This window comes from Rhamphochromis longiceps, linkage group LG11 (assembly GCF_057381845.1).
Source record: "Rhamphochromis longiceps isolate RC_006_pf linkage group LG11, R_longiceps_female_GT1.1, whole genome shotgun sequence".
Lineage (NCBI taxonomy): Eukaryota > Metazoa > Chordata > Actinopteri > Cichliformes > Cichlidae > Rhamphochromis > Rhamphochromis longiceps.
In genome coordinates this window covers 9,505,374-9,530,742 of record NC_140567.1, presented here as the reverse complement: position 1 = coordinate 9,530,742, position 25,369 = coordinate 9,505,374, and the positions used below count along the sequence as shown (strand labels likewise).

Genomic DNA, 25,369 nt, shown 5'->3' with positions numbered 1-25,369 from the left:
TCATGGCCTTGCCATATTGGTCCATTTGATTGACCTTTATTATAATTATGAATTTATTTTATTTACAGTTGCTACAAACGGGACAGACATGACTGGGGGATAGGACAGGGAGAAAGAATGAAAGAAAGAGAGGGAGAGAAAGAAAACCAAAGGGGAGAAGAGACGGTGAGAAGGGGGGGAAGAAAGAAAAAAAAACAAAAAAACAAACAACAACAAAAAAAAAAAAAAAAAACACCTGGGTCACCTGTATGGAGAAAAAAAACAGAAGAGAAAGCAAACAACAAAGAGCAACATAATAAAAAAAAAAAAAAACGGCACCATCACAATAAACTAGCTAGCAGTAGATATCAATAGTTACTAAATAATAAACAATATTGTGCAGCATGCAAGATAGACAGCGCACAATGTGCTTTGAGGCAGCAGCCAAGAAAGCTGTAGTCCGCGTCTGTGAATACCCGTGTGTACACCTGTGTGCATACCTGTGTGGATCAGCATGCTTGCATTCCAAAGGTTTCTCCATGTAACGATCTGCTAGGGAGTGTGGGGAGCCACAGCCCCGTCCTCCAGGGCATGAAGCAGGTATGGAGGAGATCAAAACTCCAGACATCCAGAGGCCCCCAGAACACAAGAGACCAAGGAAGACCAACAGAGGGGCAGCTGCGCCACTGTCCCAGAAAGAGCTGAGGAGAGTCCCAGATGAGGGCTCACTCAGCAGCCGCGGAGCAGAAGCCAGGGGGGGTTGCAGTGACGCGCCCGTGAGCTCCGCCGGCAGCCAGCTGTGCCTGAGTGACCGAGCCCCAGACCGAGAGGCCGGGGGCACCCCACCTCCGAAGTGGCCCGAGCGAGCCCCAGGCTCCAGGCCCCGATAAGCGGCCGCCAAGGAGTGAGCCGGTGTGTACCCGGACGCCCATCCCCAGACACAAAGAACCACCAACGCACCGACACCTGAGGGAGTCCGCCACTGGCAGGGGAAGTGGTGGTGGGTGGAGATAGGCCTCCATACCTTGGAGGGCCTGAGATGTCCCCAGAGAGGTGGCGTCTGATACCCAACCTGACATATAGACACAGACATACAGGCACACACAGACACAAACATCCATTCCCACCCTCATGCTCTCATATACACTTACTCCACACTCAACCAACGTGGAGACAGACATAAAGAGACGCTGTACACACGATCACACTCCCCAAGCGTGCTCTACAAACCGGGTCTAGGTACCCTTACCCCTGGAGGGGGGAACTGCACCCAGACCCAGGTGGTGTTACCCTTTTCCCTGCGGTGGGGAGAGGCAGACCGCCCCGACTCCGCAGCAGCAGGGAGGCCCCACACTCCAGACCGCAGTCGGACGGCCAACTCCTCCTAGCCCCCCCGCTCCAGCAGGCCGCAGAGAACGGGGGTGAGAGAAGACTCCAAACCTCCCTCCACCCGCTCATTGTAGTGTTGATGCATGTGTGTTTTAAGGTGCAATTAAAACCCAGGAGGGCATGGAGCTACCTGCCAGAGAGCAGCAGGTAAGCGCATAGTCCCTCCTGCTAGCCCTCAATGTCTACGTGTATTTAAAATTGAGAGGTGGGCAACGACGCCAGGGGTGAGGTGTACACCCTGATGGTAATTTGGACTCCGTGTATCGTGCCCACCCCCAAGATCCTATATGTATGTGTAATGAGAGTGTGAGTAATGTGAATGTCTAAGTTGTGGGATAAAATTGAGGCAGAGGCAGCCAGAAGGGGACAGAGGGGGGGGTAGCCTCCTCTGCACCATGGTGACATACCCCTACTCCAAGGCCCTGCATGTGTGGGTGGTTGTGGTGGAGCGGGAAGAGGGAGGCAGCTGGAGATGGGGAGGGAAGGAAGGGAGGGGCAAGTGACCCCTCCCTGGGGCCAGCTCCCCCGCTGACCCCAGTAGGCACCCCCATACTCCGCGACCCGCCAGGGAAAGGGGGCCCAGGCCCATCCAGACCGGGGCCCAGTGCAGCAGCGCCTCCCGGCCCCACAGAGCCCGGGACAATCCACCCAACCCCACCACAGAGAAAACTGCACCCACCCCACCATCCACTCATCTTCCAGACTACATAAGACAATAGACGCCCAGGCTGAGATCTTCCTCCACCTCTCCTGTATCTCCCCCTCCTGCAGAGAGTTCCTGAGGAGAGGAAAGCTCCTGTTCCCCACTTGTTCTTGCACAGTGTACACAGATTTCATTATGTAAGTAAAGTCTGAAGCTACAAGTGACATTTCACATTTATAGATGGAGACATTTTACACAGAGGCATGAAATAGCACAAGTAGAGAAAAATCTATCAACTAGTTTAGGATGAAAAAAATAATATAATAACAATGTATACTTTATTGATCCGCATGGGGAAATTCCTCTCTGCAGTCGCACCCCAAACCTTCCAAACAGGGGGCCACCACTCTACCTACTGAGCTATCCCTGCCAAGCATATGTAGCTAACACATATGTTTCTGAAATCTATACTGAAATGAATGTTTATAGCTGCAAAATGTCTTTTTTTAGGACCTTTCAAGCCTCTGACAAGATGCATCACAGTTGGAGAGAGCTAATAAACAAAGAAGAAAAAGATTTATCCATTTACTCTTGACTAGGTGGTGTAATTTTAGTTATTTTAAAAGCGTCACAAGAAAATATAAAAACAGACATTAAGACCAAATCTATCAAATGTCAGAATGTTTATTCTCCTAATGCGCCACCTGGGAACTGTTTCCGATTAGGAATCAGTCGCTTCATTTTCAACTTTAAAAACGCAGGTGGGTGATTGGGTACTTCTCTGTGTAAAACCTTTGTCAGCTGCTGGGAATAGCAACTTACCCCTGTTACTCCTCTATAATGACATCTTTGTTCTGTCTCACTTTGTTTGCAGCTTATGTCTGTCTCTCTATTTTATTTTCCATAGGAAGCAGCTGCCAAGATTGCAACTTCCCTCTCGTCCATCACTTCTTCTTCATCACTCACTCAGAAGTCTTTTCTTTAAAGGAGGAGCTGTAAGAGACACAAGAGCAGAAAAACATTCATGTCAGTTTTCATAAAAGTTTCGCTGTTGTGCCTTGTAAGATGAAATGCAAATGAATGTGAAGGCGGTACAGTAAATGAATGAATACATTTGCTGTGTTATAACACTACTATATTAGACACAGAGGTTGAAGAAAGAAAAAGAGCAAAGCACTGTGAGGTTGTCTGGAAACAGCAGATACCTTATAGTTCATAAAGAGTCCATTACTAGTTAAATGACCCTTGAACTTTAATATTCTTTTGAGCTATGATGAAAGTCTCCATATATTTTCAGCTACCATTAACGGTGACAGAAAAAATAGGTCCTCTCAAATGGCCCATAGCCTGTTTTTCCAGAAATGAATTACTAATATTTGATTTCATGCTCTGCATCCCTGAGCAACTAAAATCAGTTTTTTTTATATATTTTTTGCCAAAGTGACAAAATCAAACATACAGAGGGCTTTATGCATTATCTCAGGATAGATAGAGTTTAGGGTTAACTGACCCAAAATATAAATAATGACTTTTATGCAAGCAGTAACTATCATTTAACCCAATATGGAGCCTCAACATATGTTGACACCTCAACAACTTTCTATTAGAGTTGAGCGGATCAATTTAAATATTTATAGTATCGATACCAACACTGTTATTGGTATCAGATAAATACCAGCATGATCATATTGATACTTTGTTTCTAGCCTCCAAGTTAAGTTTGTAGTTCACTGAATCATGTTGAAATCATATTTTTTTGAAAGTGGAAAAATACACCTAACACGTGCACTGTGAAAATTGCCTGAACCTTTTTGCATTAACTGTCATGTCTATTTTATATATAGCCTATAGCACATTTAAACACCAGAAGCTGACCCAGTGCTTTGGAAACAGGTACATTTACATTTTAAGTGTTCCAAAACACTGGTAGTATTGGAAAACTGGTAGCCACCTGTGCTACCCCTCTGCCTCCTATCAGATGCACCTATGGTATAAATTTGAAAATCCTAGGTGACTTTTATAAAAGTTGACCTCTGTCCTTGAGATTTTGAACTCGTCTGAGATTTTAAGATTATGCACGTATTATATAAATCCTAGGTAACTTCCTTCTTTATTTATCACATTCACAAGATTTTCAGATAACATGACCTCTGACCTTGAGGTCACTGACCTCTGAGATCTTTAGTAGATACACCTATGTTGTCGGTTTGAAAATCTTACATTTCCTTGTTCTCGAGTTATTGCATTCAAAAACTTGGGTGTCCACCTCATCCATCCGAAAACCCAGCAATAGCCCCAATCAGCTTTTTACAGCTGTGGGGTAAAAAACAGTTTCAAAATATGAGAAAAGCTAACAGGAGTTTTTTTTTTGTTGTGTTTAAAAACCCACAGTGATTTATTGGCTTTAATATATCTTGTCATAGCATGCTGGTCTCCCTTACATAAGCTGCATTTATAAGTTAAAAGTATCAGTATTGGTATGGGCACTACTGGCCCTGTATTTACTTGGTAAAGGCTTGATACAAAGATCTGCAGTCACAACGCTATTTTCTATCAGTGAGATTTTTTTAGCCTAAAAAAGAGAAAATAACCTTAATATGAGTATGCCAATGAAACACTTTTTTTAAACTTATTACTGTTTTATTGTACCGTAAAACCCATACCACTTATTTAGCTGTACCCTTTGAGCTTACCGTTAGCTTTATTTAGACTCCTATTTACTTTGCTGCACATTTATCCTGACATATTCCGTTTATATAATCATTTAACTGACAGCTGTACAGCTTTAAGTTACCCACAGAGCCAGCTTTTCTGTCTGTTGTTTTTTTTTCACCTCTTCCTTTTCCTGGCGCGCGCGCTTGCAAATACTCGCTATGATTGGCGGACTCAGACCAATGAACGCAAACCTCACTGATGACGTATGGGGTCGGTGGGTTTTGTGCGCCAAGGTGCAGATGTTAGCAGTTTGAATAGAGGGAAGAATAAGGTGGTGGAGGTCTGCTTTTCAAGACGAAGCACTTGACGGTGAGGACAATGGTCTCATGTATGTGTTTAACCAGCCGTTCAGACCACTGCTGGCAGACTTTTAAGCGGGTTTTGAACATTTTTTTGAGTAGTTTGAGGTTCAGATTCACAGCACTGAAGTAGTTATTAATGGAGTTAATTGCTATGGCCGCTGTGCAGAAATTATGGATTTTTATTGCATTAAAGTAGATGAAAAATATAGATTTTTAAATTTCAAATGTTTTGACAAGTATAGTCGAGAAAATGTTCTGCTAACATGTATCCATACTTTCAGAGTAAATTAATTATTTTGCACTAACATTTTTTGTTGTTGTTGATGTTATTGTTATGATGCAACGTCTATCGGTCGTTACATTTTGCTAGCAAACCTGGGGGTTTCGTTTTCTTTCGTTTTTTATTTTTCCAGACAACTTTTCAAGTGCAGTTTTGTGTCTTTGTTTTCACTGCACCGTCTAATCAACGAGGTCTTGGCCCGCCCCCGCCTTTATGTAAGTTCCTGTAAAAGAAAAAAAAAAAGGCAGCAGTCTCCACCTGTGGGCAGGCGGGGGTCTTATAGCATGGCTTATTCACACAGTTTTGTTCTGTGCTCTGTTGAGCTGAGAATACCTGGGGCATCATAGAGGTGCAGAACTTGTTTTGCTAGACAATTAAATTAAAGTCATGTTGTGACTGGTAAGTTAACGTATTATATAACGTTGTTTATAACTGAATATGCAGTTGGTGCCTGTTTTATAATTAGAGTTAATGAGAAAACTCATTTTATCCACATGCAAACCCACTTTTTAAAAAAGGAAATAAATCAATTCACACCAGCATAGTTGACAGATTTTAAGTTTACACCTGGGAGCCCACACTGATGATGATCCACTGTGTGTGTTTGTATTTTTCCAAAGACATTCATGACAGTGAAATGCCAAAACATGAGCTGCTACCATCAGCTCTATACATTGGGAAAGTACATGAAAAGTTCTGCATCCTTCAAAGTGTCATTGATGCTCTCCCAGTTGATACTAATTAATGTTTTTTTTTTTTAAATATCTTCTTACAGTGGTATTAAAGGCAGCACTTCTGATAAAATGGCAAGTTCTGGAGGTAGGTATAAATTGTGTGCAATGGTTTGCTCTGTTCTAGCAGCTTTTACACTTTATTTGCTTTTAAATTTTACAGTGTGTTGCTGTGTGGAGCTGATATTTGAAGTTCAGTGTTACCCTGCAGCTCCATCTTTCTTCCTGGCAACTCTAGTATTTCCTGTTTTACAGATATCCAAGTGAAAGAGCTGAATAAGCGTGCATCGGGTCAAGCGTTTGAGGTCATCCTAAGCCCCTCGACCCCAGACGCTAAGGTGGATTTTCTGTTGTCCCCGTTGAAGAAAAAGGAAACCTCACTGGATGAGATTAAGAGGAAACTGGATGCTGCTGAAGAAAGACGCAGGGTATCTAGATTGACAGCTGGCTTTATAAGCAGACACAAGGAAAAAAAGTGTAGCCCGTGTGTTTAGAATTCTATAAAGTGCAACAGTTGTTTTGTCTGTCTGTCAGAGCCACGAAGCTGAAGTGCTGAAACATCTCGCCGAGAAGCGAGAGCACGAGAAGGAGGTCATCCAGAAGGCCATTGAGGAAAGCTGCAACTTTAGCAAGCAGGCCCAGGAGAAACTGAATCAGAAGATGGAGGCGAACAAAGAGAACCGCACTGCCAGGTTGGCAGCCCTCAATGAGAAGTTTAAGGAGAAGGTAGGCTCTCAGTGGTGCACCAACATCAGCTTGTGTAACATTAAAAATAATAATGTTGTGTTTCTTCTTATTTTTTAACAGGACAAGAAGCTTGAAGAAGTGAGAAAGAACAAGGAGGCAATGAAAGAGCGAGAGAATTAATCCCCTTTCGATCTCTAACGCAGTTTTCACACCTCCAAAGATAAGCTGTATTTTCATGACTGACGTTTAAACGCAGTTTTGTGCTCTTTTTTGGTTCGGATTATGCTGTTCTGATTAAGTTGGTTAGATTGAGTCAGGATGCAGTCTGGCTTTCTTGCTGTAGATTTCACTTTGGCAGCTGGTTATATTACCTTCTTTAAAGAAGCATTTGCTGGTAATAAATTGGTCCTTCTACTTCTTAATGTTAATACATCACATGCTGTTGTAAACTCTTGCTGGCAATGCTGGATGTTATTGTAGACTGTCCAGTACAGTCCCATTGTTACACCATTAAAGTTTTTATCCTTTTTCAACTTTCTGTACTGTGATGATTCATCTACTAATTATAATGAAGATGTTATAGCTTCATGCTGTATGGTTTCAGGACTCTTCTGACACCTGCTGACAGTTTTACATTTTAAGGGTTTTGCTCATTTTTGCTGTTTTGACCCTTCTGGCATATATGAATGGGAAAAAGTGGAGTGGAATCTCCCCAATTCAACTGGTTGCAAACTTAAGCTAACAGTGAGACTGCAAACTGATAGCAATGTTAGAGTCAAGAATTTTTATTTAAAAGGTCATGAACCAAATTCTGTAGTTGTGCAGGTATGATCACAGCTAAGACTTAAACAGTAATGTATCTTCTTGATATTGCACAAGCTTCTGCTATACTAAGTTACCAGTAGCCTCTGTACTTGACTAGATATAGTGTATTGAATGAAAGACACTGTCTCACGCCACTGATATGGTATCACGGGTCAATAAAGCATTTCTAAATCCATCCATCCATCCATTCGCTTCTCCTTTTGGGGGGCGCTGGAGCCTATCCCAGCTGTCATAGGGCGAGAGGCGGGGTACACCCTGGACAGGTCGCCAGTCTGTCGCAGGGCCAACACACAGGGACAGACAACCATTCGCGCTCACATTCACTCGCACATTCACACCTAATGGCAATTTGGATTATCAAATTAACCTATCCCCACAAGCTGCATGTCTTTGGACGGTGGGAGGAAGCCGGAGTACCCGGAGGGAACCCACACAAACACGGGGAGAACATGCAAACTCCACACAGAAAGACCCCGGCCTGATGGTGGAATTTAACTCAGGACCTTCTTGCTGTGCGGCAACAGTGCTAACCACCGTGCTGCCAGCAATTCTAAATACAAAAATAATTTGATACAAGACGTGAAAAGAATTATACTTTATATCAACAAGGCAATTTCCACATCAGCTACATGTTGTCTGGGAAAACATGACAAAACTTTGTCACTAGAAGTGCTTTTTAGCGCAGATGAAAGGATGTATTTTCTGCATGTGCTCATCTCTAACTTATGCAGATTGCTGCCAACAAAAATCTCATGATGAATTCGTTATGCACGCGATGCCCTTCTTTAGATGACTGGAAAATCTGGGGGAAAATACACTGAATTACACTTAGGTCCAGTGGATTTTAAATTAAACTATCAAACTGTGACTGAAGTGCATTGTACTCTGAGTCAAAGCTGCTGGAGAACACCCAATCCATTCTCTTAAAACCACCCAGGTGGAACAGTAGAAATAAACTCACTGAAAAAAAACAGCCTAGAGCTCCCTGATACCTCAGCTTTTAGATCGGGGATTAACCACGTTTGTTGATATCAAATGCTGGATGGTGTTTTAAAATATTGCTCTATTTCTTTTTAATGATGTAATATCTGTAAATTACGTGAAACTCTCTGAATGAAACAAATAATTCTTTAAGTGGTCAAAATGCCAAAGAATAAAACTCGTGTATCCGAGCACCTTTACATATACTGTAATGCCATTTTAAATGCAGTGGCATAAACTGCACGGTGGAGTTAGAAAATGTCATAAAGTAGCATTCTTGTGCGGGAGATGAGCTCAGGGAGTGTCAAATGCTCTCTTAGCTGCTAGATCTGAAAAAAATTATGTGAAATTTTAGAGGCTTATATTTATTTAATGTTTTTTCTTATTTACGGCTGACTTTACATTTTCCTAAAGAACCTGTGGCTGTGGACTTTTTCAGGTTGATGTAAGGTAGCACCTGCTTGCCACATAATGTTCCGCTTTGTGTAAGGACAAAGTTCTCGTCAGTTTTTATGGGTTTGTTTACCTTTGCTTCAACTTGCACAGAATTGCAGTCAGTGTGTAACCGGTTGCCAAGTGGCACTGGGTAAGTGCTGATTGTGTTCAGTGACCTGCTTGACATGTCTGATTATTGAAGTCTTAGAGTTTTAAGAGCTTCAAGTTTTGGTGTATAACATATTTTATTCCCTTAATTGGTATATTAGGATGTTTTTTTTTTCCTATTTTCCCCTATTTTTGTTTTCTTTTTGGAATCTTATTCACATTGTGAAATACAGTTCATTCTCTGTTTATTGCTTGGTTATTTACAGAATGTAATGAACATGAAATTAAAATTTCTTCTGTAGAATAAATTATAGTGTCTCTGTTAATAGTTTAATGATTGGCACTGGTCTAGCTTCATGGGTATTAGACTTGTGTGCTGTGTAAGGATTAACCTTTTTTCCCCAATTTACGTCAGCTCTTCATCTTCCAGTTTGTCCCATTAGAAGTCAACACATTTTTCTTTTCCTGTCCTTTTAATCTTTATGCATCACAGCAGCTACCTGTATTCTCCTTCACCACCTCCATCCTTTAGGGTCCCATCTTTTCATTATTGGCACCATTTCCAGTCCATTTAACATAGTAGCTGCTCTCACTACCATTGTGTAAACCTTTGTCTTCACTCTTGCTAGTATGCCCATCTGTGGTAAATCATTTCTGACACATGCACTCCACCGTACCTCTCACCTCTCGTTCACGCATCAGTCACTTGACCCCTCAACCGTTGCCACCTCAGCTAACCAATCCTCTCACCTGTCCTATCCACTGTCCTCTCTCTCATTCATGCACTGTCCTGACTTTCATGGGGTTTTTTTTCCCCCAGAGGATATACTCTCCAGGATCTTCCTGACTTGCTCTGTACTCTTGAAGCAGATCACAATGTCATCTGCAAACAGCATAGACCACAGACGCTCTTGTGGGATCTTGTCTGCCAGCGTGTCCTTCAAGGAAAGGGCTGAACATCGACTCTGTGTGTAATCCATCCTCCAACTTGAACCTGTCACTTCTACTGCAAACCTCACTACCATCTCTCTTCCCTCATCAATCACCCTCACATTTCTGTCTCTCTTAACTTCCTCATACAGCACCGCACTTCTACTTCTATGCAGTTCCTCATTATTTGTCTGCAAATAAAAAAAAGAAGCTTTCAGACCTCGTATTAAACATCACATCTGTGGTGTTTGTTTTGCTGCTCATTAATCATTAGATCTCTTCTTAACCTATCTTCCCCTAATATTTACCGTGACTTCATTGCTACATGGATTTATTTGCCTTTTGTTACTTTATCAGTAACATGCTTCTTCTCTGCTCACACACACATTGTGTCAAACATCCCTGATCAAACATCCCTCAAACCATCCCCCATGAAAATCCTCATACCTTTCATCCTCATGAACGTTCTGATCTACAATCTCCACACGATCCAACCTTTTCTTTCTCTCTCCTTCTTTGCTTCAGAGCACTGCTTTCAGTCTCTCGATCCTTTTTCTTTTCAGCATATTTTCATCCTAATCCTTCACAACCCTTATCTTTTACATATCCTATATGGCAGTCAGTGTAAGACCTTTTCTCCATCCTAAGCGTTCAACCATGGCTACAACTGTCATCTAACAGAAAGATATAAAATATCTTTTTCTAAAATATTTATAAGATATAAAAAGAAAAAGAACAGGACCAGACCAGAAGAAAAATCTTACCAAGCTAAAATCCAATAAACAGTATGAATGTTACTATTTTTGAGAACTACACCTGAAACAGTACCATCCATTTGACTATATGATAAACTCTTTTCCATTCAGATCACATTCTAAATTGCCCTATGAATCATCAATTAGCCTAATATCGCTAGCTGCATGTCTCTGAACTGTAAACAGAGGGAGAACATGCAATCTCCACACAGAGAGACCCCATCCAGATGGTGGAATTGAACTCAGGCCCTTCACCTGTGAGGCAACAGTGCTGAACGCTGCACCACCATGCTGCACTGTCTTACAGGTTTTCTTTGGAAGTTTAATACTCTGTGTGCACCATACGCTGCAAAAATGTTTATATAAGAGTGTTTGTGTTGGAGTCTTGCGCGCAGTTCTGTACAATCCCTCTTTGTCATGTGTTTGGAAAAACAGCTGAACTCATCAGCCTGGAACTATGTCCTATAGTGCACTGCTCCTACCCTGTCTGACCACACAGGGGACAAAAGCTGGCCTGACTTCAAGAATCGTTTCTCAGTATTTTCTGGATTTCTCTGGATTGCTGGACAGACTTTTTTTTTTTTTTTTTTTGCTACACAAAGATGTGTGTTCAGCTCATGTTCCCCCGAGCTGACATTAAGATACAGAGAGGATAAATACCCAAAAGACCAACACATTATTATTTCTGTTTTAGGCACGCCTCTTAAATCCGTCTGGGAATATAGACTGAGTAGGGTGGTTGGTTGCAGTTAAATGAAACTTTGTTAAAGAATGGAAAGACTATAGGCTGTAAACGTAATCTGACCACCACTAAGAAGCAGGGAAATTGCCTGTTTTGATAAGCAAATTTGACCCAGTGGAGTTGGCATTGTGTTATGAAAGGTATCTCTGAAGCTGAGACACTGAAGAAGCAGTGCCGTCCAGTTTTATGGGCTTCACGATATCATGTTTTAGTGCTTTGTCACAGTACTCAGGAAGAACTGTGTGGCAACTGTGCAACTCATTTGCACAAGTGGTGACAGTGGCTCTCGTGTTTAAAACGATTGATTTGAAAAACTTTTAAATCTTTATCAGGGCTACTGAAAGATTCATCAGCCTGTTCCCACAGAGGGTAAACTACATGCAGGTGAGTGTGTAAACAAGAGGGGAAATGCAGCATTGCATTTGCATTTTGTGGTGCTGGAACAACGAAACGGTCATTAGACTGAGGAATAACTAAATATATTAAATTCTTCTTTTCTCTTATTAACATAAACTTCAAACTATTTTAGAACAGGTGTTAACACTTAGCTAACAGCGACTGGACGTATAAAGCTCTTATATATACATATGACAGTGGAAGATTTTCTGTGGGGGAGTGGGCTCGTTTGCCGGCGTTAGCTATCATTGGTCGAATGGATTTGCAGAAGAAGCCTTGTGTTTGCTGATTGGCTAGAACATCAGTCCGTTCACCAAGCGATGTCCGCCCTCCCAGCGATTGAGCCGTGAGAGCCGCCAGGCGCCGCTCCCGTCACGTTTCTCCGCTGCATGTTCACCGCCGTCAGATAATGTTATCCATGATCTCCACGGCTCTAACTCGTCCATCCTCTCCTGTATCTTCGGCTCTGGATTGATTCTCCCGTCGAACAGGTATGTGTATTTATTTTGCCATTAGCCTCAATCTATGAATTATCTAGAACGTTCGTTGCATCAGTGGAAGGATGCGCCTCGAACGCAAAGCCCTGTCATTTTCTATCATCGTGCAGCGGCATTTCTCGGGCTCATTCAGCACTAATGCCTAACTGCAGAGTTATGTGGCGTCCACGGGGAATCGAAGCGAGACGATGGTCGGTGGAGAGGTACATGCAAATTCATCCCGGCCACTGGGTGTCAAGTTTAAAGCAGACCGATGGTGATCAGGTGCAGGCTTGCTCGGGGGGAATTGGCTGCATCAGGCCCGTAAAGGCCCGCGTTTAATACCCACTAGCACTCTCTCTCTCTCACACACACACACACACACGCGCGCTTTTTCAGTATTTTCGAGAATTTTTCTTTCATCCATAAATATTTCAACGTGCATCGCAATTGTTGGAAGCGGAGGGTGTGGACGCCGGATGGGGTTATGTTACGTAATCCCCCCCTCATTCATCACTCCACGCCATCCCTCCTGATCGCCGGCCCTTGTTCATCCCACACAGAATGATCTCTGCAACGCTGCTGCCTCCGCTCTCTGCCTTTCCTAGTCCCTTCTTCACATGTTAATCAAAAGAAGTATTGATGAATTAAATGACCTTTTTTAGGGTCCCTTACGCACACGTGACTCAGCATTCTGAGCGTAGTTTACAAAATCTGATTTAATTGGCCCAACAGAACACAAAGAATGTCTTTACAGGAAGATTTATAGAAACTTTGTATTTTCCCACATCGTGCTCCAAACTGAGCTTTATTTGAAAAGGAGGAGCTAAACTACTGTGTGGTACTTTGGCTGCTTAGTAGGCACAGATCATGCCTACTACTAGCTAGTTATACTGTGATATCGGTGTCTTTTTGGATAACTGTGTAGCACACTGTAGGTAGATTACCGTCGTCAGTTTGCTTTACCCATTAGTACTTTCTATGTCAATAGCAACACTTTTTCAGCTGCAGGTCTTTTAGATCAAACCCCATTTTCAAACCCAAAGTGCATTTTTTAAGTTAGCCGAGTAGCAAACATTCACTGTGTGTCAAGTGCTGCACTTTTTGGGAAGCAATTTCTCCCCATTTTCAATCAGTGCAGAATTTATGAGCTGAGGTGAGAGCTTTATTGTACCCGAGGTCCCGTGGTGTGCATCCACCCTTCAAAGTGATGCATTATGGTGAGTGGAGCGTAGAGGCTTCAGGACACTTTCAGACACACAAATCAGCTCATTAAATTTTGGATAAGTTACCTTTGGTCCCAGCAGCTGGCTTCACCTCTCTGAGCCTGGTTCTGCCTGAGGTTTCTTCCTGTTAAAAAGGAGTTTTTACTTCCCACTGTCACCTAGTGCTTGCTCGAAGAGGCCGTTTGAGTGCTGGGGTTTTCTCTGTATTGCTTTTGTCACGGTCCGGGGCAGCGGCCGTGTGGAGAGCAGAAGGAGGACTCAAAACGCAGCACTTATTCAGGTGTGAGGGTGATTTATTGATAATATCCAATATAAAGTGGGGATGGTAAAACAGAACTAAGGATGAACTAACTGGGAGAAACTACACAAAGAAATAGCAAACCTGAGCATGAAGGGAGAACAGCAGGGAGAGCACGCAGGGGATTACACCAGGTATGAACACAGACGACGCGACGAGGAGCAGAGGAAATCACACACTATAAATACACAAAGAGACACTGGGAAATCACACACAGGTGGGGGAAACAGCTGGACCTGATTAACCTGACGAGACAGGGGAACACTAACACCAGGGACCAACAGAGGGAGCACAAACCCAGAACCCAGTGTCTAAAATCCCAAACACAAACCATCCCAAAACAGCCATGAATAATAATGAAAGTAATAACAATAAAGAACATAAACATAAAGTCACTGAGTCATGGTCGCAGGACCATGACAGCTTTAGAGTCTTAACCTTACAATATAAAGTACCTTGAGGCATCTGCTTTTATTATAAATACAATTTAATTTAATTTCAGACGGGAAACACTTAAAGCTGCGCTGAGCCATAATGTTTTGTTACCAACAGTGGATCAGAAAGGCTGTGGGGGAGCTTAAACTGTTTCTCTCTGCAGACAATAACAACTAGTTGGTCATCTTTATTGGAGCCGTTTAAACTACCGATTTATAGATCACTGCTATTTATATCTAGACTCTTATCAACCCCACTTTTAGCCAGAGGAAGCCGTGTTATTTTTAGCAGAAAGCTTTTCAAGATAAAACCCACTGCACACCACCAGCAGGGCCTCCAACAGAAGAAACACAGTTGCATAATTAGCTGCCAAGAAGTCGGAAATGTTCTGACGTTTGACATGTGACAGATGTAATATTAAGTCAACTTGTCACATAGTTTCACTGCCCCCCGGTGGCCAACAAATTCATTAGATTAAATTAATTAATTTAGTTTATAATTTTTCATTTAATTTCATGTTGCATCTGATGGCTTTTACATTCAGTCAATCTGCTGATTGTTTTTAAATAATAAAAGCAGTGAACAATGAAAAAGATGTCAAGTCCTCCAGTGCCCACGGTGAACTGTGTGACGATTAAACCCCCCCACCCAAAATGACCTAAAATCATAACCTGTGCTGTTTTTGGGTGTCATTCTGCTCAGTGATCCAATGACCGCTGCTCAGATTTGCTTTGTGATATCAGTAGTATTGCAGTTTATAAATGTGTTCATACATGTTGACACAAGTGTGGCTCAAAGGCAGGTATTGACTAACCCTCCTCTTTGGTCTACAGTTCGCCATGGCAACGGTGGTGATGGAACAGATCGGTCGCCTGTTTATCAACGTGCAGCAGCTGCGGCAGATCCCTCAGCTGCTCGAGTCGGCCTTTCCAACCCTGCCTTGCACTGTAAAGCTGTCCGACGTTCCGTGGGTGTTCCGCGAGCGCCACATCCACACGGGGTACAGACAGCCGGACCTGAGCTGGCGGTACTACTTTCTCACCCTCTTCCAAAGGCACAACGAGACCCTCAACGTGTGGACCCATCTGCTGGCTGCCCTCATCATCTTGGTGAAGTGGCAGGAGATCTCGGAGACGGTGGACTTCTTGCGAGATCCTCACGCTCAGCCCCTCTTCATCGTGCTCCTGGCAGCTTTCACCTACCTCTCATTCAGTGCTCTCGCTCATCTCCTCTCTGCCAAGTCGGAGCTCTCCTACTACACCTTCTACTTCCTCGACTACGTGGGGGTTGCCGTTTACCAGTACGGGAGCGCTCTGGCACACTACTACTACGCTATAGAGAAAGAGTTGCACACTACTGTGCAAGGGATCTTTTTGCCCGCTGCGGCATTCCTGGCTTGGCTCACGTGCTTCGGCTGCTGCTATGGCAAATATGCCAGTCCCGAGCTGCCCAAGCTGGTCCTCAAGCTCTTTCAAGTGGTGCCCTCAGCCTTGGCTTACTGCTTAGACATCAGCCCCGTAGTCCATCGCATTTACAGGTGCTACCAGGAGGGCTGCTCCGACCCGATGGTGACGTACCACTTCTACCACGTGCTCTTTTTCTTAATCAGCGCCTATTTCTTCTGCTGCCCTCACCCAGAGAGCTTGTTCCCTGGGAAGTGTGACTTCATCGGGCAGGGCCACCAGATCTTTCACGTGTTTGTGGTGGTTTGCACCCTGGTGCAGATTGAAGCGCTGCGAACAGACTTCACAGTGCGCCGCCCCTTGTACGAGCGTCTTCACGGGGATCTCGCGCACGACGCCGTGGCGCTCTTCATCTTCACTGCCTGCTGCAGCGCCCTCACCGCGTTTTACGTGCGCCAGCGCGTGCGGGCCTCTCTCCACGAGAAGGAAGAGTGAGAGTTTAGACTATTTAAAAAAAACAAAACAAACAAGTCAAACAAAGTCTCATTTATTTTACTCTATAGTGACTGTTCTAAAATAACTTAAATGTTTTTGTCAAGGAAAGTTATCAGCTCGTGATAGTGACTTCTGATTATTTCTTCTCTGTGTTCTGCCAAACAACAGTGAACTAAATATTGACTGAGGCGGTGTTGTTGTGACTTAAAGGGGGGGGGGAAAGGGGGCTCCTGCAGCTCATCTGTAGCAATGCGGACCCTGCAACAAACCCTTACATCCTAACTTCTCTTTATTTATTTATCTTTTCTAGACGGTCTGAAGGAATGTTTTACTTTACGAAAGAAAAAAAGTCTTTGTGCACAGATTAGCAAAAAAATTGAGAGGCTAGTTTCTTCAGTTGCCTTCTTAATTGTATTTGGAAAAAATCTGACTGTCTTAATCAAATTGTAGCATTTGAATTTAGTATTTATAGTCCCTCAGACTAACTTTTAGCTCCTGTTAAGTTTTACACTGGTGCTTTTCTCAATGTCCTGATATTCTTTTGTGTTTCTTTGGGTTTTGGTTAGGTTTGGATATCAAAGCAGGGATTATTTTTCCATTTCCCAAGGCGCTAACACTAGGCCACGCTAATGTTTCAACACAGTCCACAAAGATGGAAACCCAATTTGAAAACCAAATATTTTACCTCCTTATGAAAAGCAGACCCTTTCCCTTGGATTCGATGACACTCTGTTGAAAAGGAGGCTGGCACTCTACACTGGTTAAAAGATGAGCGGAAGATTACTGATGTCTCCTTGTTGTTGTGACAATGTTAATCTTTCTCTATTTTCTTTAATTCAAAGGGCTGGAACTTCAGCTTTTGCCTTTTCACGTCCTGTGATGTCAGTGCTTTGCGTGAATCATTTTCATTGTTGGTCGATTCGAGTCGTGGAAAAAGGAAAAAGCTGCGTCTGACCTGCTTTTAGTATGGTTTTTTTTTTTTGTATGATGAATATGTATGTGCCTCTACGCATGTCTTTTGGTATATACCGTGGATAATAAGTGTGTGAATGTCTATGAAAGCTTAGCCTTGCACTTCTTTCTTACCCTGTAAATAGCTGTATTTCTCTTGAAATTTTCTTTGCATCCCATTTTCTCCCCACCTGATGGCATTCGGAGGTGAATGCACAATATTTTTCTGTGGAATACAGCACATTACTCTTTTGCTGCTTCCTTTCAGAGCGTGTTTTGTGTCCTCCTGCCCATCAGACTGTAATGGGTATGAATATTGTAATTTCATACTGCCTCACTCTGAAGAGTCCTCTGGTTTATCTCTTTGGTTAATGGCAGTTCTTATAAAAATATCTCACAAATATGGCTTCTGTGATAACGCCGCTTGGATTTTTATCTCACAAAATCTCAAATGCCAGAAATGATCTATATTAATGACTGCACTCCTTGTTCATGACAGTGCTGTAATGTGCCAATGAATCCGTTATTGCTTCAGGGATGGCTTTACTGAAAGATGAATGAACAGACAGAATGCAAGACATCGATTTGAGTGGAGATTTAACCATAATTCTCTTGATTATAAACCTAATTATAAATTGGTCTCATCATGCACTGTCTAAATCCACACACTATATATATATATATATATATATATATATATATATATATATATATATATTGTAGCTGACAGCACTGGCTGTGTTTACATGCATGGAGGCTGATAATGCGGTTATTCTGGTTTTCTCCTCAAATGTCATAAATCAGAATAACGTGGTTAAGTCTGTACTCCTGCTGAGAGAAACTATGTTGTGAAGCTCTTGTGTATAAAACAGATTTTCTGCACACAGTCTTCACAGTCTTCACTGAAATGATCCATTATGGGCTAATCATTTCTATTTGGCAACCAATGTCTCCTAAACCTCTGCCCAGCCCTATCTGTAACATAAGGGTGTTGTTGTGACCATCAAAGGGACCAAAACAACTACTTTATAGATTATAATGTCTTTTCTGTGTGTTAGAGAGAACGTAACTTTCTTGAAACTGGAGGGGAACAGTTACAAAGTAACAAATATTTCTTTGCTTAACTGATTATTTGTGGCAACAAAGACACTCTGTCACAGGTTGTCTGCGATATGTGCCGATTAAACCGGAGATCTTAACTGGAATAAGGCCAGCACTCCATGCAAGCGTGTGTGTGTGTGTGGGTGTGTGTATGTTCAAACGTAGCCTCTGATACTACTGAGGGTTTCCCTTTATCCCGTTCAGAAAAGTAGGTTGAAAGGGACGAGAATGTCTTCTGCCTCTAAAAATACGTGTAACTGACTGTACTAATATTCTGTTGTATTTAAGAAAATAAAGTGTTACGGTACATTCAGAAATTCTCCTATGTTGTTTGTACTGATTCTAAAGAAACTGAAATATCCAGTTTGCCAATTCTGCACCAGCCGAACAGCTGTGAAACATTTTCCTTGGGAAAGAAGCCGTGTGAATATGTTTGAGGTCACGTCTGAATTTTACCTGCCAAATTTAATTTCAATGTGATGGCTGCACTTACAGCCACACAGGGGTGATATCCACCATAATAGTGTAGAGCCTTATACACAACATTGCATTCACATTTGTCTTTAAATATAGGAATTAATTTACAGGACAATTAATAACTGGTTTTGGTTTAGAATTAATTCACATATCCACATTGCTTTCTAAAATAAGTGTGCACATTTTAGTTTACACTGTTATGTATGATTAATCTTTTGTTTTCTGAGTTACCTTAGTTGCAGCTGCTCCAGTCCCTTGATTGAGGAGCCGAGAGGTGGAAAAGGGGCGGAGCAAGCTTTGATGGAAAACTGCAAATTGGCTCATTCCATAACTCGGGACCATGGGGGGGATTGGAGTTCATTTTGTTAGTTTCAGTTAGGTTTTGTGTTTTACCCCTCTGTGTTTTTGTGGGCTGATCAGCCACTATTTAAGTTTCCCCTTTGTCTCTTTAAGTTAGTTTGTCTGAGTTATCGGTGGCGCCTGTGTCCAGCAGCCTCGCCTCTGTCAGTGCGCCCCAGGGCAGCTGTAGCTACAGTGTAGCTGCCATCACCAGTGTGTGATTGTGTGTGTGAATGGGTGGATGACTGAATGTGTAAAGCACTTTGGGGGTCCTTAGGGACTAGTAAAGTGCTATACAAATACAGGCCATTTACCATTTTACCATTTATCAGTATTGTTGTCAACTTTGAGAAGAGTTCTGTTATTTTGACCTCTTTTATGGGCCCAAGATTTGGATTCTTTTTGCATGATTTAACCAATTATGTTTAAACTGTGCCTAAGTTTCCTTCGCTGCTCGGTCCATCACTTTCAGACATTTGATTTAAATATTTTAAAGAATCATAAATGACTGAAAACTGTTTTTCTCTCACTCACTCATCGAAATATTGCAAGGTTGTTACTTTCTGTAACATGACCCAAGAAACTGACTCCAGTTCCTATTTTTATTTGTAGAATTAAGCTCTTTGTGAGTATATACTCACGGCCACGCCAGATATTAACAACTGGCCAATCACATGGCAGCAATTCAACATGTCACATGTAGGCATTGTGAAGATTACCTGCTGAAATTTAAACAAGCATCAGAATTGTGACAAAAGGTAATTTGCGTGACTCTGAACGCAGCGTGGCTGCTTGGTTTGAGTATTTCTGAAACTGCTGATCTGCTGGGATTTTCACGCACAGCCATCTCTGGGGTTTTACAGAGGATGGTCTGAAAAAGAGAAACTGTCCAGTGAGAGGTCAGAGGAGAATGCACAGGTTGCTTTGAGATGATAAGAAGAATAAGTAACCCAAATAAACACTTGTTACTACTAAGGTATGCAGCAAAGCATGTTCAACCGTGAAGCAGATGGTCTACAGCAGCAGGAAGTGGAAACTGAGGCTACAGTTTGCATGGGTTCACCAAATATTGGACAACAAAGGATTGAAAAAACATGGCCTCGTTCTGAAGTCTTGATTTCTGATTGGACTACAGGTCCTGATGGTGAATTTGGCCTAAAGATGAAAGCAGGGAAGCGTCCTGCCTTGTATTTAACAGTTTGTTGGCTGGTGATGGCAGCGTAATGGCATGGGGGATATTTTCCTGGCAAACAACAACTGAGTATCGTTAAAAAGCCACAACCTCTCTGACTAGTGTTGCCGGCTGTGTCCATCCCTTTATGATCACGTCTAATATCTGCTTCCAGCTGGTTAAAGGCACTAAGTCACAAGGCTCAAACTGGTTTCTTTAAGATGATACTGAGTTGTACTCATTATCATCTGTACTCAACTGGCCTCCAGATCTCAATCCAACAGGGCACCCTTAGGACGTGGTGGAACAGGAGATTTCCATCATGGATGTGCAGATGACACATCTGCAGCAGCTGTGTGACGCTTTAATGCTAACATGAACAAAATCTGTGATGAATATTTCCAGCACCTTATTGAATCTGTGTCATGACGAATTACAGCAGTTCTGAAGGTAAAAGAGGTCAAGGTAAAATGAAGTGGACAGTAACAGTACATGTAATTCTACTGAAAGCACCAGAATACACTATGATAATATAACATAGGAAGTCTAATGAATCTGAACTACAGCTGAACTACAGCTAGTGCATGTTATTTACTGTAAAAGTAAATAACATGCACTAAAGACATAATAATATAATAATATAACATAGGAAGTATAATGAAACTGAACTACAGCTGTTGCGACTGTGAAAATAAATAACATGCACTAAAGACACATGCTCAAGGATAGTCATTTCTCAGACACACTGTACCTGCTGTCACCAGCAGAGGGCAGCCTTGTCGTTTGGTGAAAGCGGCAGTAGCCCTACAGCACACCGACTTATCTCAGGTAAAAAACCTGAAGATGTATTGTGAGGTAACAAAATAAGCAAAAGCAAATGTTGTATTTATCATGGTTCGTGTTTTCATAGTAGGTTTTCTTTCCGCTGAAAATACTTTTCATCCCAATAACTGTAAAATAGACAGAGTTGTCCACATGAAGGTATACAGTAAAGACTGGAAAACAAATGAAAAACCCCCACTTAACTTAAAATGGCTCTTTTGTAATAAATGTAATAAATGCATGAAGACCAAAGTAATGCCGAATGGAAATTAGCTGATTAAAAACTGTTAGTAGGATTAAGAAAAACTATTGTGAGATTATAGAGTAGCTTTTTAGGCTAATACAGAACATGCTGTGGTAGAAATATGGCAATAATATCAAACAGGTGTTTTTCCTCATCTGTCCAGGGTACAGTCAAATAGGAGTAGCACACAATAACTTTCATCTTGGACACAGAGCTCTGACTGGTATCTAACTAGAAAACATTTACCAAAAAACCCCAAAATCTTTTAAGAACTGTTTTGTTATTTTCGTTACACAAGAAAAATAAATCTTTCCATTAGGGGGCACAAATGGTCTGCATATCTATTTACATCATGGATGTATAACTCCACTTTAAAATGAAATCCATCAAGGCAAGTTTTTCTTTGTTTCTTTTGAATAATTTTTGTAGATAGTGATACCCACTGTTGTAATGAAACACAAAACTCATTACAGGCCATCTGCAGCCAGGATTACTGAACAACAGTCTATGCTACCCCCTTTTGTTGAATTAAACCTTCTGTGAAAATGAATAAAACTTAATTATTGCTGCAAACATTTGCTTAATAGACTAAGAATAATATTACACGAGTAAATCTAATGTCTTACATGTAACTGTTCATCTGGAAGCAACGGCTGGAGCGGCTTCCTGCTAAGATTGGATGTGGGTGGCACATTATGGTTTATATATGCATATGTACGTTCTGTACGTGTGGATTCAGTCTCTCGGGTGTTAACACTTGTATTTATTTACATATGTCTGTATTCCAGTTTTTTTTCCCACATAAGTTTGTGTGGGTTTGCATCGCATCGTCCTTTTGCTATTTGTCAGTAGCTTTGGTTTATGATGATTAAGCTGCATTGTACATCGTGCATTCATATGAGGGAACTATCTCATCAGGCGCATCCTTCTGTCTCTCGTCTGCCTACATGCTCACATGCATAACATTTGTACCCTGCATGAGTGGAAATTCATATCGTGAGATAATTAGAACATCTCTAAACTACGTTTTCCAGTAATGGAAAAGAATCATTGGAATTTAAGGCTGAAATGGGCTCTTGATATATCTCCCTTGGATGTGATTAATTCACAGTATTACACACTCAGACGGTCCTAAATCAAATGGCAGAGATAGTGATAATTGCCTTACAGCCTGCTTCCTGTCCTCTAACTATCAATTGCTTCCTCAGACTCCATCAATTTTCATATGCCTGCTTCTGGAGCAGCTCACCGTCTCTCTCCCGGCTTCACTCTTCTCCATTGCCTGTCTCTTTTTCTGTCTGCGAGTTGAGCTACAAAGCTATTTCTTCTCTTCTTTCCTTTTTAAATGCTTCATTTGCTTTATATGATTTGTATCAAGGTTACCAAGGCAATATGAGGTGGCCTTGGTCTCACATCATGTTTTGTAATTAAAGGTTTGACTTGCTAGAGGGAATGGCTTTGTTCAGAGTTATTAAATCGCCTTCTCTTTTTGCCAGGTGACAGACAGCCAACTTCTCTCCCATCTCTCTTTTTTGATGAACCTCTTCTGTGCTGCCAGGTATTTTGTTCCCACATCCTTTGTTATTGTGGCATTTTCATATGGTCTCCTGCTTTTGTTATTACTTGGAGAAAAGCTTAGGGAAACTCACTGTGTTATGAAGGATGTAATCATATAAAGAATGGAACAATGCATTATCAGACTGTGAATTAGAAATGAGTCAAAATGGAAAATGTAATACCTGTTCTCCAGTCCCTCTAATGTACTCATAAGTAATAATGGCACGGTGCCACTGCATGTAGACGCTGCACAAGTGTCAAATATTTCTCCTCCAAAACCTAGTTTCATCATAGGTGTGTGTTTACAGTATAACCAATGGTTTATTTGAAATCATAAAAGTCTATTAAAACAAATGAAAAAAGACTTGAAATATTTAATCCGTCTTAGGCAGCGATGAGTTATTGATTTTTATCAGGAGGCCAAATGATAAACTCAGACTGTTGTGGAGGGCTGTACCAGTGAACTTAATATTAAGCAGATATTAGTTCAGCTTATTAGTGTAGCCTTCCACAACAGTTTATCATATGGCCTCCTATTAAAATGACTAACCCATCACTTTTTAGACCAATTAAATATTTCGAGTCTTTTTTTCAGTCTTTTTAATAAAGTGAAATAAGACCTGCTTAAAATTAGTTTTATTGGTGCGGCTCTCAACAACAGTCCCGGTTTTTTTTTTTTTTTATTACTTGGTTTTTAATAAAGGTTTTACATATTTTTACAACAGAAAAGGAAAACAACAAACAACCAAAAACAACAATAACAAAACAAGCAGTCGACTGAAAAGCACAGCTTTTCCCCACAAAGCCAGTCCCGGTTTCTATTGTGGGAAAATTGATTTCCCATCCCTGTTCTAAAGGGAACAAGAAACACACTCTTTTGCATTCTAAAGTTCATTATTCTACCTTGTTTATGTTTTTAATTGTTTTAAATCAACACAATTGCATACTTGGGAAACATCCTCAATTTAATTAATGAGGGTTGCATCAGGAACGGCATCCCACGTATCCAGCATAAGGCACTGTGACAAATCAAATATCATAAAGCTAGCAAGACGTTAGCCTAGCTTAAAGACCGGAAACAGAGAAACTGCTCCGTCTCCTTCTTTGGGAGGTCACCAAATTGGCTTGCCAGTAGCTCTAAATCTTACAGCTAAAGTATTTCATTTTATTAATTTAATCAGTACTTTTTTATACGTTTGCAGGTTAAACAAGATATAGTTTAAGGTTCTTGTAGGTGGCTTTTATTGTACCTTTGAGTAGTGCAGGTTAACTGGTTTCCCTGCACCACTGCGACTGAAAAAAACTGGTTCAAGTTTCACATGACGGATGGGAGCACTATTCCTCATCCTATAGCTCAAAATAAACAAATCAGCATTTTTCCCATAATGTTTTTGGCTTAAATTGTGCAGTCACTCATCAGATGGTCACATCTGGAAACAGACGTGGACAGAGAAAATGTGCCATAGCATAGTTTTATTACTCATAAGCAGGTTACTACAGCAACATGTTCTCACTCCCAAAGCGTAATATGTTACGCAATGTGCCAAATCGTTGGTATGTTATGCTTTCGGCCACTCAACACATTCCTATGTTATGCGTGGGGAAATAGGAGGAAACATGAGAACTGAACTGAATCGCTTTGGAAAACACTGTCTAACACTGTCTAACACGATTAGGACTGTGGTTAAGGTTAGGGATTAAGGTTATGTATAGGGTTAGGTTTTAGCTTAGGGTTAGGGAGAGAATACACGGCTGGAACATGTGTCATTCTATTGGATTCCATCCACAATCGGGCACGTATCAGGACGGGTACCTTTCGCGTTCCTATGGGACTCCTCGGGACCTGACAAATCGTTGGTATGTTTCGTGTATCCAATCTAGATTACACGACCAAAAGACTACAACCTACTGCCATTTAAAATATGGAGCTTTACAAAGAACCCAAAGGCAGTGTACACACAGTGATAGACTGATGAGACCACTCTGTAATTGGCTAACGACATCATTTATAAGTTGTAAGTTCAGAAAGCTGTTTTCCCTTAGACTTCTAAAGGACCCAGAGTCTTTTTCCAACAACAGCTTTCTCCATCTGATGGCCTTCAGATAAAGTGCAAGTTTAAAACACTTGCGCATCGCCTGCTGTGTCAAAGCATAAATTTGCACCGTTAGTCAGATATTTACTTTAATAATAATAATAATAATGGATTGGATCCATTACTTTACTCTCATATGTTTTTATATATAGTGTCACAAAAAATTGACTACTATATACTGTACTTTGAGTACCATGATGATGAAATCATTTTCTGGGTTTTTAAAGATTAGTCTGGATGCGGATTAGAAAATTTCTTTTTTTTTTTTTTTTTTTACATTACTTTACTTTAGCCCAGTATGCGCAGCTCTATTCTTGTCCTTAATAGCGCTTTCTGCACTGTGTTGAATGTCACTGTGTTCCAGCGTTCAGCAATTTAATGTA

The 25,369-nt window shown here is 41.5% G+C and overlaps 2 protein-coding genes across 2 annotated transcripts; both read left to right on the top strand.

Moving 5' to 3' along the window:
- The first annotated feature begins 4,922 nt into the window (after positions 1 to 4,922).
- stmn1b (stathmin 1b) lies at positions 4,923 to 7,259 on the top strand. Its single transcript, XM_085422206.1, has 5 exons — positions 4,923 to 5,035; positions 6,084 to 6,127; positions 6,295 to 6,467; positions 6,574 to 6,765; positions 6,847 to 7,259. Exons 2-5 carry the CDS (start codon positions 6,112 to 6,114, stop codon positions 6,904 to 6,906), a joined length of 441 nt encoding a protein of 146 aa, XP_085278332.1. The 5' UTR covers positions 4,923 to 5,035; positions 6,084 to 6,111; the 3' UTR covers positions 6,907 to 7,259.
- Positions 7,260 to 12,233: 4,974 nt separating this feature from the next.
- paqr7b (progestin and adipoQ receptor family member VII, b) lies at positions 12,234 to 18,600 on the top strand. Its single transcript, XM_085422204.1, has 2 exons — positions 12,234 to 12,389; positions 15,167 to 18,600. Exon 2 carries the CDS (start codon positions 15,173 to 15,175, stop codon positions 16,229 to 16,231), a length of 1,059 nt encoding a protein of 352 aa, XP_085278330.1. The 5' UTR covers positions 12,234 to 12,389; positions 15,167 to 15,172; the 3' UTR covers positions 16,232 to 18,600.
- Positions 18,601 to 25,369: the final 6,769 nt, after the last annotated feature.